The sequence below is a fragment of the Lissotriton vulgaris genome, chromosome 9 (genome assembly GCF_964263255.1).
Source record: "Lissotriton vulgaris chromosome 9, aLisVul1.2, whole genome shotgun sequence".
Classification (NCBI taxonomy): domain Eukaryota; kingdom Metazoa; phylum Chordata; class Amphibia; order Caudata; family Salamandridae; genus Lissotriton; species Lissotriton vulgaris.
The window spans coordinates 281,043,729-281,061,637 of record NC_141697.1 but is presented as its reverse complement, the minus strand read 5'-3'; the positions used below and the strand labels follow the sequence as shown (position 1 = coordinate 281,061,637).

Here is a 17,909-nt window from a genome sequence, read left to right as displayed (position 1 = left end):
CTATGGGATCAGAAGTCCTCCATATTTCCTGTCACAATAATTAAACTGCCAATGTAATCAAGGGTTTCAGGAGGATTTATTATCTACAATTTACAACTGATGTCATCCATCTTACAACTCAAGCTAGTGTTGCATCACATGGTTCACTTTTTCCAGACCAATGAGGACCTGTAGCTTGGTTTGGAGAACAGGAGGATGGGACAAGGTCGATCTGAAAAGGCCCTAGTTCATTGACGTGGCCATGGACCAGTTAGTAGGTCAGCCGGCAAGTTGCAACACAATGAAGATTTCGGACGGAGGCAAGCCAACCCTTTTCTTTATCTTTGCAGCATATTATGTACTTCCGTGACTGGGATATACCTTAATTCCCAGAACGCACTGCTCGCTGTTATGGACAGGCCGTGCAGGCCACAGCCATGAAATTGCACATGACAGTAGGGTATGGTTGAGAACATGATATGTCCTGCAGAGATGGGCTGATTGCTTTCCAACAGGCAACCTCTTCCATCTGGAAGGATGGCAGGAATGGGGCAGTGTCAATCACTTATCAGGCTTATGTGACTGTTTCTGGCCCATACCTAGCGGGATTTTCAAAAGTGCAGACCTACCGGGAAGTTACCAGTGATGCTAACATCTGAACCAACCTCTTATTTTTTCACTTCTGCGAGTGAAGGTGGGAGACAGCCAAAAGTGGACCAGCCCAGTGCTCTATTCGCCCCATGTACCTGTCAACTGAAAAGCAAGAGGTGTGGCCTCCCTGAGCAAAATTATAAACCGTGGCTTTAGAGACATAAAACAAAGCACTCCGCTTGCATGGTGTCACATTTCTATATAATGGTTGTGTACATTGGGCACTGAAGAAGCATAAACCTGTTATTAACCTGGTAGGAGCTGCTTATACCAATCACTTGACCAAGATAAACCTACTTCTTACAAGTCACAAAACAGTTAACTTCACCACAATTGTTCCCACAGGCGACGTCAGTGAATTTAAATGGTAGTTTTTCCCTTTTTTTAAAAAATATTATTAACTACAAAATGTGTAGCAAATCCAAAACAACAACCTACGGAAAGAGCTAGGGCTCTATGTTTTTCCCCCACATTCTGTTCAGTTTGCAAAAATAACATCTGTAAAAATCCATTACATGTCGCCTGGAAGAACTAGTTCAATTTCAAACTCAACTCCCCCCTCCAAGCGCTGCCCCAGGTAATCCTCAGTGACACATTTCTGAAAACCATTTAAGTTATCATCACATGAAAAGCAATTCCCACCCAAACTTGTTACACCAGCGCCAGGTTACATCACGCTGAATGAGCAAAATCAGAAACAACAACAGTTTAGAAGAGAGCAAATCGAATGGAGATTATTCAAACAGACAGCAACTTTTTCACAACAAAATAAAAATTTGAGGGTAAACTTACTGGAATTACAGTTTATCCTGATACAGTCTAAATGGGGAAAAATAGGTGTAAGATGAAATCGCGTCCTTCAAGGTTACAGCTGCAGACATCCAAAAAACTTTATATCCACCCTTCCGGGGACAGACACGCAAGATCTGTGGCCATTTTATACTTCTAAATAAATATTAACACACGGTACAAATGAGATGCACATGTCATTGTAGTCATTATGGCACCCTGTGTGTATGGTCTACATAAATTGGACATACATGCCTGTATTAGCTTTCTAGGCAGACTCGTATACCAATTTATGTTGAGAAATACACAATCAGGTCCGGTCAAACTGAACAAAGAAAAACTAAAGTGCGGTCTCTGCGTTCTGTTTGGGTTATCCGTCGAAAGTGGGGGGAATTGAACAGTCAGTGTCACCCTGGTCTTGTTGCATTTACATGGACCCAACCTCTAGTCTGATTGCTTTTAAAAGTGCTATACTCTTTCCCATTCTTCAATATGTTCAGAATGTCTAGTGGGGAGCTGTTCTGCTCTGAAAGCAGAATGTCTCCAGCACAAGAAGTGGAAAGGTGGGCGTCTTTGCTCAAAGTTTATTTCTTCACTGCCAAACAAGATGGCAGTGCCTTGTGCCCTGTGTAGGGGTGATGCCCTGTATAGAAGTAGACTATTTCCCACCCTGCCAAGTCATACTTGTAGGCATATAAAGCTGTAATTATGAAATAAGGAACAGATAAAATAAAACATTTACAAAGAAAACAATTTCTTAACCCCAGCTTGGACCAAGCTTCCAGTCATTCCTTCCCTAACTTTTTTTAATGCAATCCCTTCAACCTTGTAAATTGTCTACATAGATCCGTATCCGATCCCTATATATTAAATGCTGAAAGATGCAATAGCCTTACTGACCAGTCTTAGGAAAGGGAAACTAATGTCAGGTCAAGTCATTTTGTATCATAAAATGGCCACTTACAAACCACTAACCGCACGGAGACCCACACCAGATTTCAGCGAGCGTGTTACTTTTTGGCATGTTTTTCGTTTGTGCCTTACTGTTCGGGGATGAAAGTCAAAGGTCCAAGATCCAGTCAGCCTACCAGTGCCTCGCCTGCCCTGCTGTCTGGATGACAGATATCAATAACAAGATATGAAAATAGAAGGAGCAGCATCCGACAGCAGGACAGGTGGGTGGAGTGCTGGCTAGACCTGGAATCATTGGCAGGTGATTAGCTACACCTGTTTTCTGGAGAGAGGAGAGGAAAGAAAGTAGAATGAAAGGTTGATAGTATAAATTACAATGAAGAGAAAGAATGAAGTAAGAAAAAAGAATAAAAAACACAAACAACTAAGACTAAAGAAATCATATTTTTTCTCTTATTTCACTTCTGCTTAGAACTCCTTTTTATTATGTCATTATTTCTGAAATACCTTCGTTCTTGTGTTTCATGCTTTCATCTAAACACCAATTAAAGGTCTGGAGGTGGGCTGGTTGGCCAGAAATTATGCATATGCTCCAACAGGCAGGTTACCCTACCTAGAAAGCTATCATGCGTGAGCAGACAAGGCAATAGTTGTCTATGTAAGGAACCATTATTTGATCTTGCTGATAGTGTTTGCAAATAACTGGGTTGTTGTACCAAATACTTCAGTGACAGAGAAGGAAAGACTTTTGGAAGAAGTTCTCATTCTAGTGGAGTCTGTAGTTGTGTAATTGGAGTGACCAAAAATATACTCGTCTACTCTACTTGCCCATCCACAAAACAGTCAGAGTGAAGGAGAACAAATAGTTTGCAGTTTATTATCCATGTTTATTCTCTAGGGAATACTTTTAAATGTGTCTGTTTAACCACGGTGAGACACATTCAACTCTTGGGTCTAGAGTCTGATTAATTACAAACTAGTGAAAAGAAAGGTCATCAGAATTGAAAGGAAATGGTGAGTAAGTGAACCATTTCAAGCTTTACATCGTGCAGAAAGAATGAATTGTCTTTGCTATGACGACTGGGGTTGTTAAGTCACTATATACAAAAATCCACTTGAGTTTTCGGAATGATGATCACATATGCAAATGGTTCCAATTACAACTTTTCATATCCAAATTTTCCTCAGAAACATCCATTATGGTTATCCTGACAACTTGATTGGATTTTACTTTTCAGAAGATGTTCTCTTTCCAATTTGCGGTAATTCCCCTCACAAGCGGTATTGATCTATTGGTGATTAATCCTGTAAAATGCTGAAATGCAATAATTCCGCTTCATCCATGTGAATAAAATCATGGTAGCGGACGGCTGAGAGCAGATTGGCATACTAAAACTGTTGAGTTGCATTAAAACATACCTTAACATCATTGTTAGAAAGATTTGAATTTTCTTTGACTGATTGTTAAACATAATTTCTTTATTAATCAATTTTTCCACTGTATTTTGTGACCTCATATCTCACAACAATTTACCAAGGGGCATCATTCAAAACAGCAATTTGTCATTACTACAATACTTGAACCAATGTATTGCAATTACAAATGAATCATAAAAAATATATATGAACACATATTAAGTAATAAATATTGATTTAATCAACTACTTATTCTTGAGTACAGCATCAGTTATGATTTATAAACCAAAAAGTGCTCAATGTGCAAAGTGAACACAGAGTGCTCGTGAGATTTGTGTTAATGAACAAAGTGAGACCCAAAAGGGTAAAGAATTGTGAAAAATCAAGATAGTCCAGTATTGTGAGTAGATAAAAGGATCAAGAGTTTATCAACAAGGATAGGGGGAGTTCAGGAAAACAGGACAATCAATGCTAAAATTAATGGAGCATCCATGCTAAGACCAATGGTAATGCTTGTCCCAAAAATTGGTGAGCTGTAGAGAATTCATTTGTCTTATAGAAACAGCACACAAACAGCAGAACACGGCAAATTGTGGCGTGTGATTTGCTTGTAAAACCTTTACAGCAATTAATTCTTTTTTTGCTCCTTTTTGTCGTGATGTTGCCCTGATAAGTAGTAGAAGGTCAAAACACAGATGACAGTTTTCTGCCTGAAAATCGATACTGATTGTGCAATGATACCTACATATGCCCTTAATCATTTTACCTACTCATGCACAATACTGGACTAGCTTGACTTTTCACAGTTTTTGTACCCTTTTGTTTTTCACATTGTCCTGTAAACACAAATCTCATGAGCACTGTGTCTCCACTTTGCACATAGAGCACTTTTAGGTTTATAAATTATAATTGATGCTGCTACTGAAGAATGTTGTAGCAGATTAAATCAATATTGATTGCTTTATATGTGGCTCTATCTCTTGTTTTATAATACATTTGCAATTGCAAAATATGGGTTTAAGTATTGCTGTTTTTAATGATGTCCCTTAGGACATTGTTCTGAAGTACGAATTGTACCCAGGTTCCTGTGGGGTTATGTCCTGTCACATATACTACTAGTATTTTGTGACCTAGCATTAATTCTCTATACTTTCTGCCTTCTACAAAACTCTGTTGCTCTCTAGTCCTTATCACAGTCTTTTGAAAACAAGATTTAAAATTAGTTTATGTAATTGTTCATGTTTATGGTAATATGATATAAAATGCACTTAAATTTAAGCACCTCCCATTGGCACATTAGCATATAGTAGTCAACTCACTATTACACTAAGAAGATATTTAATCAGAAAGATTCATATTTTTTTTGTAATTACATACATTTTGTGTCAGCAAATACTGCATTTCAAATGTATAACAGAATGTTCCTAAAGGATTGCTCTTCGTCAGTGTTTTATGTATTCCAACTTTTTGCAATTCATTCCCATATCCACTCCTAATCTATCACCTTCCTGGGCTTACAGTTTATTTCCCAAGCTGCTCTTTACAGCTTGGGTTCTGCAAATCGGTTACCACAAACATGGTCAGATGAGATATATTTGCCTTTTGCATTAATAGTTTCTATTTCCTTGATCACATTCAAAATAGTTTCAATATTGAAAACTTTAGCCAATTTTACGATTCTGGGATGAGATTTTTTAAATCTCATAAAATGTTAGAAAGTGTTTTCATTTTTCCATCTAAAGAATTATGGTCATACATGCTGATTCACACCAGAAACGTTGGTACAAACAGCAATGTTTCACAGCGGCCAAATGCCGAATATGTGATTTGTTCTATTTCACAAGTTTTTGGGCAATAAAATGGTAGATATTTTCTGAGCAAAGGAAAGGTTGGTCAATACCTTGACTCAGATCTGTGTTGCAATAGTTTACTGCCCCTTTGACACTTGAAAGGCCAATTAAATTAATAAAAGCATGTATAATAAGGGGCAAGAGATCACTCAGTTGTAATGTGACGTTTACAAGCATTTAAGATTAATAATACCCACAAATGTATTGTTGGATGAGGAGTGGGAGAGTAACAAAATGACAATGTGCCATCAGTCTGTGATCACAAACAAATCAGACTCCATTGAGGGTAGATCAGTATCAGACTTTTGTAGCCCCAACATTGCCTGTGTCTCAAATCAAATCTACTACAACTCTCAATGACAAGTGTAACCGGCCCAAAAACAATCTGCACATTTTGGGATAAAGTGCTAATTTGAGGTGGGAAAGGGTATTAGAAAAACCCATTATAACAGAGAGAAAAGCACAGGTTTTGTGACCTACTTTTTAAAATAAACTACTAGATTGCTACAAAACGCCTATTTAAGGCAAGTCAGGCAATGTTTTTCTGTCTTTATTGTAAGACATTCAACTATTTAGTCTGACAAGATGGGTAGGAGCTGCACAACCAGACAACCAGACCACAGGGTTAGTAGCAGGACAGTGGAGATTCTCATGTAGCGGTCTTGTGAATGTCTACAATTTGGACGTCCCTGGAATGCTTTGCTTTTCATAGGATGACATAAACATAAGCAATATTGCAACCCTAAAACCTTCGTTATATTGGTTGGATAAAGTTATGGTTGGGCAAGTCACAGATCCCGATGGAACAGGCTGTGGCTGAAGTTAAAGAGATGGACAAACAATTGGTAAAACCTTGGTTTAAATACATCAAAACCTGGTTGAACGATCTTGCCTTGCAAGATGCACGGGATAAACCCGAAAAACCTTAGTAAGGGGATGATTACTCATGTGAAGGATATATATTGGGTTTTTATTCTGAATGAATGGCTATTCTCAGAAACAAACAGCGCCTTAACAAGGCGGTCCATTGATATGAAATGTTTCCCAACTTTTTAACAAAATCTGGATCAGGTTGAGCCACCTCTGGCTAGATCTCTTTCCTGAAACTCAGATATAGAATTCACCCAGTGAATGAGTTCAGGAATAAGTGGCAGGCAAGTAGTGTATCACCCCTTTGTCGTGCATGGTTGTCTTGCACTGAAACTATGGAAAAGATTTTGTTCTTTTGTTCCCTCTTTATAAAACGCAGAACCAGTTGGATTGTCCCAGTGTGTGGGTGATTATCACTGGTACGATATATAGAGGCAATACGCATATTTCAATCTGAAAACACTAAGTGGGTGGTTTTCTCGATATCCAGTTCCCTACCGCAGGCCTGGTGTATAACGTGCAAATTTATTGACAATGTTTAAAATGACTTTAGTATTCCATAATCAGGTGCCATCGGAGGATGACATTATTATAGAGCTACTGAAATCCTTGTTCACAATGAGTGGTCTTGCTATGTATTTGCACTTTATGAAGAATAGTTATGCAGTTGAGTATATCTTTTATTGATTTTAACATATTGTTTTATCTGTTCTTTTAGATGATGTGATTGTATTGTATCATATGGTAATGACATATGAATTTAATATGATGATTTTATGTATAATGTTATGTGGTAAGAAATGACCGAATAAACATATTTACTACTACTACATAAGCAATATCATCTTTTCCCAAGGTTTAGCTATGCGACTTTAAAAAAATCATTGCCTGTTTTCAAGCTGAGGTTCTGACAGAAATACACCCAGACGGGAGAAAGATAAAGCAGGCTTGTGACAATATACTATTTATTGTCAGAGGAGAAAGAAAATACTAGCTTGGTGTCCAGCAGAATTTGTTGTGGATCCCCAAGTGAAAAGTGGGCGAGAGAAAGAATAATTGAATAGAGGTCGCTCAGCAGGTTCCAATATCAGTCATTTTTGGCAACAAAATTCAAGAGGTGAATGAGTTAATATAATAATATATTTAAGAAAATTGCATTTTGATGGCATGAAAATCTCTGAAAGCAGTGACCTTCTGCCTCAATTATATACACCGAGCTAGAAAAGTCACATAATTGGAAGCACATTTACAATGAATGGTGAAAATTTAGTAGGAATACATGAATCACAAAAGAAAAGCAAAGGAACATTTTCTGCCTACTTTTATTGCATCATTGACATTGCCGTAGGGAAAATTATTTAAAGGTATATTTCCCTAGAGAGTAATATTTATTTATTTTTTAAATGTTAGACAAAATGTTTGCAAATAAAAATTGACTTTGTTCCAGTCCCCTTTTGGCGAGCTGCCTGAATAATTTTTACCTTATCCTTGGACGCAGAGGTGTCCTCACCAGCAGGGCATACTGTAGATTTGGTATAATGTTGAGACAAGTGATTCGAAAGCCAATCACAAGAGCTCAAGTTGGTCTGCCTAAGAGTGTCTTAATTATCCACACTTTTGATAATGCCGGAAAATGAAAACTTCAGGCACAAAGTGTAAACATATATAGCTTAGAACCTTTCTATAACTTAAGTCTAATTAATCTACCAAAAGTGAGACTTTGGGAGGGCTGGAGTTCTTAATACGCCATTCATATGCCACATTTAGGCAAATTCAGTTGGATGCGTTTGTCAGGTGTCCAGTTCTTGTTAGTACTTGTGAGTCTTGCATAGTAAGAATAACCGAAATATTCCAAAATGTTTAGTGCCAATGTTCTGCTAAGTATCAGCAAAATCTAGATCTGACCTTCAGGAAGTGAAGTAAGAAGACCTAGCACATGCTAAAATGGTCTAATACATTATGAAACTAAGTGCATGGAAAACAAGCTTGGAACCTGGGAGAGACCATGGCATTTCAAGCAGCACATCTATAATGAATTTGCTGAAGTGCAAGTACTTTTTTAAGGCCCTAAATAAATACAACCAGTCGAAACACGCTGGCCTTTTGTCCGAAAATAGCATGAATACAATACATAGGCATTTTTATTGAACATAACTACTTCAACAAGGGGACACTGTGATGATATTATGAACCGGATAAGGAACTTAGGGTCTCCATTACCTGAGGAGAAATATGTGGAGGCCTGCGAGTCAGACAATTATATTTTTGAAACGGTCAATAAGGGTACATATACCCTCTGAAAAAGGGTCTCTGCCCAGTCCATTATGAAGACAATGAGAGAGGGTCTGAAATGTACTGGTCCAAATTGTACATGCAAACCAGACTTGTGATAAACCTATTTCTTTGCATATGGCAATATTAGTGCTCTGTACACCATATTAAAAATATATGTTTTTTCCATTCTCCACAGTAATGAGATTCCCAAGTAAGTGGGATTATATGAAGGCAATGACCTGCAAGGACAACTCATTTGACAAGCTGCATTTAGCATGGCTCATAAAACTGTGAAAGGAGACATGTTATTGGACTGCACCATTTCTGCCTATGAAAGCCAAAAGAAACTAATTTAGTGCCCATGTCCTGAACCATGTGTATCATCCTAATATCTGATCCTTATGAGAAAGAAGCAGGGCAAGTGTATGTGTATCAGCTGCAACATTATTCTGTCTCTGACTTTAAACCTGTCGCACTGATGTAGTAGGTCCTCAATACCTCACTTGCCTCATACAACTAAAACTAAAAATACAAAAATGAAGACGAAACGGAACAGGTGTACCATGAAATTCATAGACATGAAGTGAAAGAGATAGGAAGACAAGTTAAAAAGATTAGAGTTAAATTGAAAGAAGAAGGGTGATTTCTAATCCTAAAACTATATTCTCGTGGGAAAATCTGGGTTCGGTTTCGTGCGATTAGGTTTGTCATGTGTCGTCAACCGCAACAGAAAAGTGGGAGCAAACAGCCTTGGAGCATTTGGTACAATCGGCCTGCAGTGGCGGCTATATCCCTTTTAGGGGTGGTTGGCAATTTCCTAAAATGTAACCGAGTACCCCCCCCCCTTGTCTCAGGGACAGAACAAAAGCAAGAGAGCACATGTGGCAACCAAAGGAAAGGCAGGAAACAGAGGGTGACGCGAAGGTAGGAGAAAGTGAAATTGGAAAGATAAAGAAACCATTGGGATGCAACAGAAGGTTGAGGTAGATTTGGGACTGGGCGGGCAGGCAGGTGAAGAAACAGACTATTGGAACTGCTGTAACATTGATGATGGGAGAGATTGAAGAGGCAGAGGAGATTACTCCCATAAAGAAGGAGAAAGAAAGAAATGGAAGGGTTTAGTAGAGTTTGGATAGAGAAATAGAAAGCTACAGAGGATGAGCAAGACATTCCACTCAGAAATATGGAAAAGGAAGGTGTTTGCTGATCAGAGTTTGTTGGAAGAAGGAGGGTTAGGAAGGCATAGAGACATCTAATGCAGGAGGACACAGGAAAGGGGAGGGAAGATGCTGCTTCCAGAGACCGCATGGAAGGAGAACACTAGAGACAACTGAAATAGAAAAAGCAAAAGATTCTTGTAGGAAAGAAAAAAATGAGAATTAATGACTAAGTGAGATTGGAAAGAAGAGATGATACAACTATAAAATTAGGGATTGGATAAAAGGATAGGCATAGGGTTATGTGAGACCTGGCGGGGGCATGAAAAAGAGAAGTGACATATAAGGAGGGGGAAGCATGAGAGAAAATAAAGGAGAGGGAATAGGAAAGTACAACAGTGAGAGACATCTATGAGACTGCCCAGAGCGTGAAAAACAGAAAACAGGAGAAGGAATATGAGAAGGACACATCTATCGGGAGCTACAGGTATGATTTCAAGAGAGTAGATGTGCTATGAGGAGAACAGGAGGGAAAGTAAAATATGGAGAGCGGGGCAAAGAGAGTGTGATAATGAAAAAGAAAGCATAAGGAACTGTATGCAGCCAGGCAAGAGAGTGCAACATCCCATGGGAAAGAGGTGGACTTTGGCCAAGCCTGTGAGATTTGTGATTGGACACAGAGCTATTTTTTGGGTTGGGTTGTGTGACAGGTGCACGGACGGGGTCATCTTTGGTAACTTAAGTTACCCTATGGTAGATTAAAGATAGCTGAAAGAGGAAAAGACGCTAGGGGAAAGCAATATGAGTTGATGCAAGAACAACGTTTTTAGTAGAGAGCAAGAGAACAAGGGGGAGGGGATGCAGGAAGAGAAAAAGATGCTAGGCAGAGCAGCGAGTGAGAGAAAAATCTGCACATATTGTATACAAGTCACAACAGACCGAAATCAGGTACTGCATCACTGTGCTTTAGGTCCCACTCCTTCTTTGTGGAATTATATAGACAAGTTAGAAAATAGGTTTTAGGTTGAAGGGTCAATGTAAGGATTATCTGCTTTGCCGTAGATCAGCTTTCTGGATCTAAACTGCAGACATGTTCTGAAGGGACTTCCCTCTTCCAGGTACAGTAGGATGAACCCCCGTAATGTGCATGAGGTGCTGCACATTGAATTTCAGAATGACAGGTATAGCTAGGCTATGGAAACAGTTGCATGAGATCCCCATGTAAATGTAACTGGAATCAGAATTCAAGGTGTTTCTTCAGTAGCTGCAACGTGGAAAGTGTTTATGTGGACACGTCCTGCAGCCTTGCTTCTAAAATGTACTACCAAGGCGTTTGGTTTGTTTCACATTTTAAAACCATTGGCCTGAGTAGGCAGTGGCACCCATCCTACCTCGTGCAACCACTAACTACAAAGCACCTACTACCACTCTTATCCTAAGGAGCAGGCTTGAGCCAGAAGGAGACTCCAACTTCAGAGAGTAGAATTTCATTTTTTTGCTTCCATGCAGCAATGTTACTACAGTAGAACGCAGGTGAAGATGGGATGGTCTACCATTTGAAAACAAAACTAGAGTGAATATTAGGTGAGTGTGGAGAAGTTTCCACGTTTGAGCCAGTAACTGCCAATAATACAGGGGTGGTGTGGGGTTAACACATGGGGTTGTGGAGGGATGTTCACTCCGTTGTTTGGCTTGCCATGGGCCTCTTTGCTAGACTAGGACACAGATGAAGGAGAAGCACTGCTAACACCACTTATTAGCATGCCACAAGGGGGCTTAGAGTAGGCATGGGCAGTGAACTCTGCTCCATTCGCGGAGCTTGCAGAGTCTTCCGCACTCCACCAAGCATGCAGAGTTTTGAAAAAATCTGCTCTGTGAAGTGGAACAGAGATTTTTCGACGCTCGCCAATGTTACGTTTGCGAGTAGGAGCAAGGAAAATCCAACACTAGACCACCTCCCAGTGAGATTTCTCAATGCAGGAAGTCGTGGATCGTTGCAACAGTTCACATTGAGAAACCATTTGTTTGTGTTGAGGAAGCTGCCGCTCTAGTAGAAAAACTACTCAAGCAGCAGAAAGAAGCAGCTCCCTTGTGTCCTGTGCATGGTGCCGCTCGCACTGATTTTCCAGTGTGGGACAAAGACCTGGCGATAAAAATCAGTGTGAACGCCATGACCTAACGCACTCTGCCACTTGCGGAACTCTGTGCCACTTTTTTGGTCACTTCATGGAGTCCTGCATAGCGGAACTCCGCAAAATTCACCCAGGTTTAGTTTAAGTCAGTGCAGAAGGGGCTCACTCCATATCCCGGTCTGCCACTGGCAATCTTACTGGATTAGGTAAATCTAGGGTGTTCTCTTTCTAAGTCTTCATTTACGATCTGTTGGCCTCCCTTCTTTTTTGCCTCCTACTCTCAACAAAGTGCTCAAGCATAGTCAGGTGGCAGAAATAGTCTGCAAATTGTTCAGCCACTGATTGGCAACTTAATGCGATCTAAATTTATGCACAATTACGTGTATGTCCCTTGGAAAGGAGAATAAAATAATAAATATGTGTGTTAGTCCCCGTTCTAGCATGCAAAACAGTGCTTGTGCACTGTGTACTCCCACTATTTGTGTGAGGTTTCACCAGCCTCAAACTACAGGGTCAAACATCAGTGACTTGAGCATAGATCATAATTCTGTGTTCCGTATTGCACACCAACAGGAGATTGTTTTCAAAACGTAATTTGCGGGCTGATTGTGATCGTACCCATTGTCTGTAATATGAACTATCGTGCTGTCAATGAGGCTTAAGGTTTCCTTCTCTTCTGTTGGGAATTCACCACCTGTCATAGTGGGATATGACGCCACCGAGGGAGCTCTAGGGCCTGATGCATCAAAGGGTTTTGCCCATTCTGTGTCTGTCAAAATGCGTTGACTAATGAGGGACTTAGTTCTCACTGAGTAAGGAAATATGAGGGTTGGGTATTACTCAGACTCCCAATGTAGGAATGACATCTTGAGCAAACCCCTCATGAGAGAAAGTAAGGTGGGTTTGTGAGCTGTTGGTCCAAGATAATGATCTGTTCAATGCTTAAGTGTTATTTTTTCAGGGTCTCTAAGTTTCTGTACACTCCGTTGAGCAAAACTATTTTACCCTTCAACAGAAAGTAATAATCTAAAAAATCAATACCAAAATATGTGAAGAGGTGTAAGAAGGGTCTTCCACTTGATTCCCTCTCTTTTTCCGTCACTCGCACACTGTCCCGCTCTCTCCCATGTGTACTTTCCAGAAAAATCCCTGAGATTACACAAAGGATGATCTCTCATTAGCCTCAAATGAGTCATCAAAGGTGACCTGCAGCACACAAGGGGTTAACCACCAGCAGTGACCTTCAGAAGAGCAGGATTGTATGTTGTGGCTTCCCCTGGAATAAAGCTTTTGTGTGTAGGTGAGTACCCAGAAAGTGGCGTGAGGGGGGTATGACTGCCCCCTGCAGGCGTCTCTGTACACTCTGTTCCCAAGGCTGTTTGCTGTGAGGGCCGCAGGCTTTGGGCCTTTGAAGGGAAGTGAGTGCCATCTTTTGACTTAACATGGTGGATGAGAGCGCATAATGCCACAAACAGAAATATCGGAAGCAAATAATAAAACAAGTAAGGACATTTTCAAAAATACATTAAAATCGATTAAAAATACCATCCTCACTGTGATCGACAACAAGAAACAACAAACATTTTTGCACAAATGTTAAAAAAGAAATTCAAAAGCGCAGCATCCCTCGAAACAGTCATTCGGTCCTTGTTGTGAGTTTTGCTGGTACTGTGTTTTGTGGGGATATTTTTAGAAATGTTCTACTTTACCAAGTGTGAATCTGCTGGTTAAAAGCTCTAAATTTTGTTTTGTGAAAAGAGAACAATTCCGTGGTCTATGTGACCCACACTGCGATAGGTCATTTGAAAAGCAAAAATCAATGTATCTAAATTACAGAGAATGTTGTTATTACCACAGGGGAAAAATTAAAAAATAATATAAAAAATCTATAGGGATATCAACCAGGAATCGGAAGAATATGTTCTTGTAAGGGTATTCTACTACAAAATAAACTGCATCACTGTTGAAGTAAAATCTTGGAAAGTATAATAGCTTTCCTTTAAGCAAAGGTTCAACATAAATTTCTTATCACAAAATGTACCCTCTAGAATTGTGTTCACTATATACAGAAATGTAATAAAAGCAGGGAAGTAGTAAATTACTGTTTTGATTATTTTTAACAAACATTTTAATCATAGAATGGTAAAAAAAATGTTTAAAATGTACTAGACGTGAAAGGCTTTAGTTTCTATTCACACAGTTTATGGGTAGACTCTGTTCTATCTAGACTGTTTTGAGGGATTATAATGGTGGATTCATGGACATGATATTGATCAAAAGATGGTCCATAGAGCATGGTAGACAGCCCGTCGGTTTCAAATAAAAAAACAAAATAGGATGAACGCAGAAAGTAAAGACAAAAGGAGGATCCCACTGTGTTGCCCCATGGATGACATCATGCGACACGAGGGAGGCGGGACTTGTAGGTGATAAACCACAGAGGAATGACATGGGGAAAGGAACACCTCAACACCAAGTTTCATCACACATAAAACTAAAACATGGAATGGGCTCTTGAGGCGAGCCCTCGGAAGAGGAGACATACGATACCTAGATTGACCGTCAGCTTGACACGACCACCATCCAGCTCCAACCGCAGAGTGTCGGCAGACTCGCGAGACGTAGTGGCCACCAGCAGGCCATATGCACGCTGTGACATAAAGCGAAAGGACACGTCCTCTGCCTCAGTGTGCATGACTTGCGGCATCACAATCTTCATGTACATGCTTCCATCATAGCTGAGCACAGAGGCCTCTGTGGGAGGAAGAGGAGGAGAGTAAATCACACCACGAGCAACTGAATGGGACATACATTGCAGCCTTTAGGTGTATTTTATTTTTCAAAATTAAAATTAAAAGTAACACTTCTTTAAAAGGCAAACAAATGGGAACATGTCATAAGCTCCACCCCTTTGGTGCGGCCAGAGACGTTTTAAGGCATAGGCAAAATGAGCTATGGCCCAGGACACCAGCCTTTCAGGACACCCCTTAATAGATCATGCTCTGTTCCCCACACAGTCCTGTGCTGATGACACTGAATGATATGATTGTAACACATAGATTGTTTGAAATACTATTTCCCTTTAATTTATTTTAAAACGGGTCATGTGTGGGAGTTTTTTATGTACATTTAGCAGGTACGTGTTTTTGTTTTTCAACTCCATGCAACTTCCATAATAAAGTTTCTATTAAATCAAAACACAACTTCGCACATGAAAGAAGACAGTAGGTTGCAGAGATTATTTGCAATAATATTCGTGATCAGTGGTTAATTTGTAAAAAAAATAAGTGTTGGGGCTCTCATCAGGAGGCAGCTTGCACCTACCCATTTCTTCTGTTAGCGCTGCCTAAAACAGAACCAACTACTAACCATGAAAGTGGGCAGAGAATGTGGAGTAATGGCCAGAGCTGCTGGCTTCAGAGCTGGGGAAGCAGGTTTGAGTCTCAGCATCTGCTCAACATCCTATGATTCCGGGCAAATCACTTAATCTCCCCGTAAATGAATGTGTCCTTAACTGGTGCTCATGAAATGTGCTGAAGTTGGTGAGTAAGTGCTGGAGCTGAGCACAAGAAAGCACAGGGTCAAATTAAGCACTGAGTGAGCTGCTCCTACTTTATAGTACTGAAAACGCACATTACTATCCATGAATATTTACGGAAACACATTTAAAATTTGTGACCTGACCTATGAGGGCATGAAAATTCTGAAATAGAATCAAGAATTCAAAACTGTTCTGAACAGTGGCCCCCAAGATATGTTTTGCCCCAACTCCCCAAAATCTTTAAGATGTCCCAGTGTGCGCTGTTACCTAGTGATGCATTAAGATCGCAGAACACATATTAATTCATATATCATGGGTTACTTGCAAAGCACGAAATTTCATGAAAATAAGTTATATCAATCATTTTGGTGAGGCCTCACTTTCCATTTGCCTTTGAATGCTGATTGAATATATAGGTATACAGGGCTTTAAGTGGGTTGAAAAAACTGGGGGGGGGGGGGGTCTCTCAAAGGGGCTTGGCCAATGTAATTAAGGGCATGGCTTAAAAACAGATAAGCTAAAAATCTGTGCTCAGCAAAGTGTGCCACCCGACTTTTATTTGGCTGTTTCTGACATTTCATCCAGATATAGGATTCCACAAGAAACATCATATGTACAAGAAGTCAGGACTATTGGCTTTGTCAATGGTTGTTAGTTGCATAAGATAAATATGCAGCAACTATGGCTTATATATAATATTGAAAAAGCTTCCACTTAAAGACCTGGTGACACCACGACAATGTTGCTGCTCCTGAGTTTCAAAAACAGAAGGGAAATCCAGAGAGAAAGCGACTCTTTAAAGGATATCCCTTCCCCTACACGCTCGCCTGGCATGATGTCATGCCATAACTTCTCCACTAGTGAGAAGTGAGCAGTGTGAGCAGCGCACATCGAAGTGCCTGCTGTCACTGCAGTCTGGAAAAAAACGGGCCGTCTTTGCCAGGGCACAAAACAGAGCCTGATAGAGACCCGTTTCGAGGGCCCCTTTAAAAAACTACTGGTGCTCAGCACCAGTGAGACCCGGCACACTTAAATCCCTGTAGGTATACATGTAGTAGTAGAGGTAAAAGCTTTATTTCGGCCAGGAAGGCCATATAAGTACAGTATAAAAACAGAATACACATACTTAGCAGCAATAGTAAATCTGGGAATTATAGTAATTGGGAATCACAGTTTGCAGACTGTTAAAGAAAGAGGCATATAGGTCATGGCCTTGTTCAATATATGTGCCAGCACACTCTAAGTAGGCTAGACTATGTCAATGCACTCTACACTGGAATCTGAAGCATCTCCTACACAGACTTCAGACCAGTCAGAATGCCGCTGCAAGACTGATACCCAACCTCCCACGCTGCACCAATATCTCACAGCACCTCAAGGTGATTCACTGACTCCCTATTCACAAGTGCAGCTAATTCCAACTTCTCATGCAAACATACAAAGCCTTGCACAATATAATACAAGTATACCTGAACAAATTCATTCACTTTCACCAGCCCGCCAAAACACCCACGCTCTGCCTTATTCTAAATTGCACATCCTCATCCACAGAAGCAAAGCAGGAGGTTACTCTTTTTCCTACATCTTTGATGCACAAAAGACTCAACATCCATTGCCGTTCACTTATAATGTGACTTTCTAGAAACCTATCAGAGAAACTGTACATCTCAACATTCATCATTTAGGCAGGGAATGAAGAAACCTCCAAAGCCTTTACCATCTAAGAAGCATAATTACTTCTAGCATTAAATGGATATTGAAATCAATTGTCCTGGGCCTAACAAAGACTCTGTGAGAATTATGATATCTTTACAAAATGCTAAAAATAAAGCATTTGGCAAATTATGCCAGAAAGGTACCTGGCCACAACAAAACACACACAAAATGATGGGTAAAACTAGACGTGCATACCATTCCGGACCTAGGTATGCCAAATAAGCAACCAACAAACAGCAATTAATAAATAAAAAAACAGCATTGGCAAAGCCAATAGGCATCACTATTGACTTTGCCAGTCTTTTAGCCATGTTGTACAGAGTGTGGCTGCTGTTCAGCATGGCTAAAAGTTAGTGGTGTGGCACAGAGTTGCATAGATGAGAGTGGGGTAGAGGCAAATGGCATAGGGTGGAGTGGCGTAAAGTGATGTGAAGTGCGTAGAGTAGAGTGATGTAGCGCATAGTGGCATGTAAAAGTGCACAGTAAAGTGGCATCCAGTAGAGTTTCATAGAGTAGATTGGCCTGGAGTAGACCGGAATAAAGTAGAGTAGTGTAGAGTGGATTGGCAGTGTGGATTGCTGTAGAGCAGAGTGGCATAGAGTAGAGTGGCATAGAGGGGAGT

At 40.1% G+C, this 17,909-nt stretch overlaps 1 protein-coding gene across 23 annotated transcripts in view; it reads right to left on the bottom strand.

The window, feature by feature from the left end:
- Positions 1–17,909, bottom strand: part of NRXN3 (neurexin 3) — a 2,233,908-nt gene that overhangs the window by 1,363,700 nt on the left and 852,299 nt on the right. For 19 of the 23 annotated variants that reach the window (XR_015299916.1, XR_015299918.1, XR_015299917.1 and 16 more), the window contains 2 exons: positions 14,581–14,784; positions 1,423–1,449 (listed from right to left, as the gene is read on the bottom strand). Coding sequence is in view for 18 of the 23 variants with exons in the window: in XM_086937585.1 (XP_086793711.1) it covers positions 1,423–1,449; positions 14,581–14,784 (231 nt within the window). In the remaining 5 variants the exon portion in view is untranslated. The remainder of the gene's footprint in view (positions 1–1,422; positions 1,450–14,580; positions 14,785–17,909) is intronic. The other 4 variants (XR_015299920.1, XM_086937571.1, XM_086937574.1 and 1 more) reach the window with 1 other exon arrangement.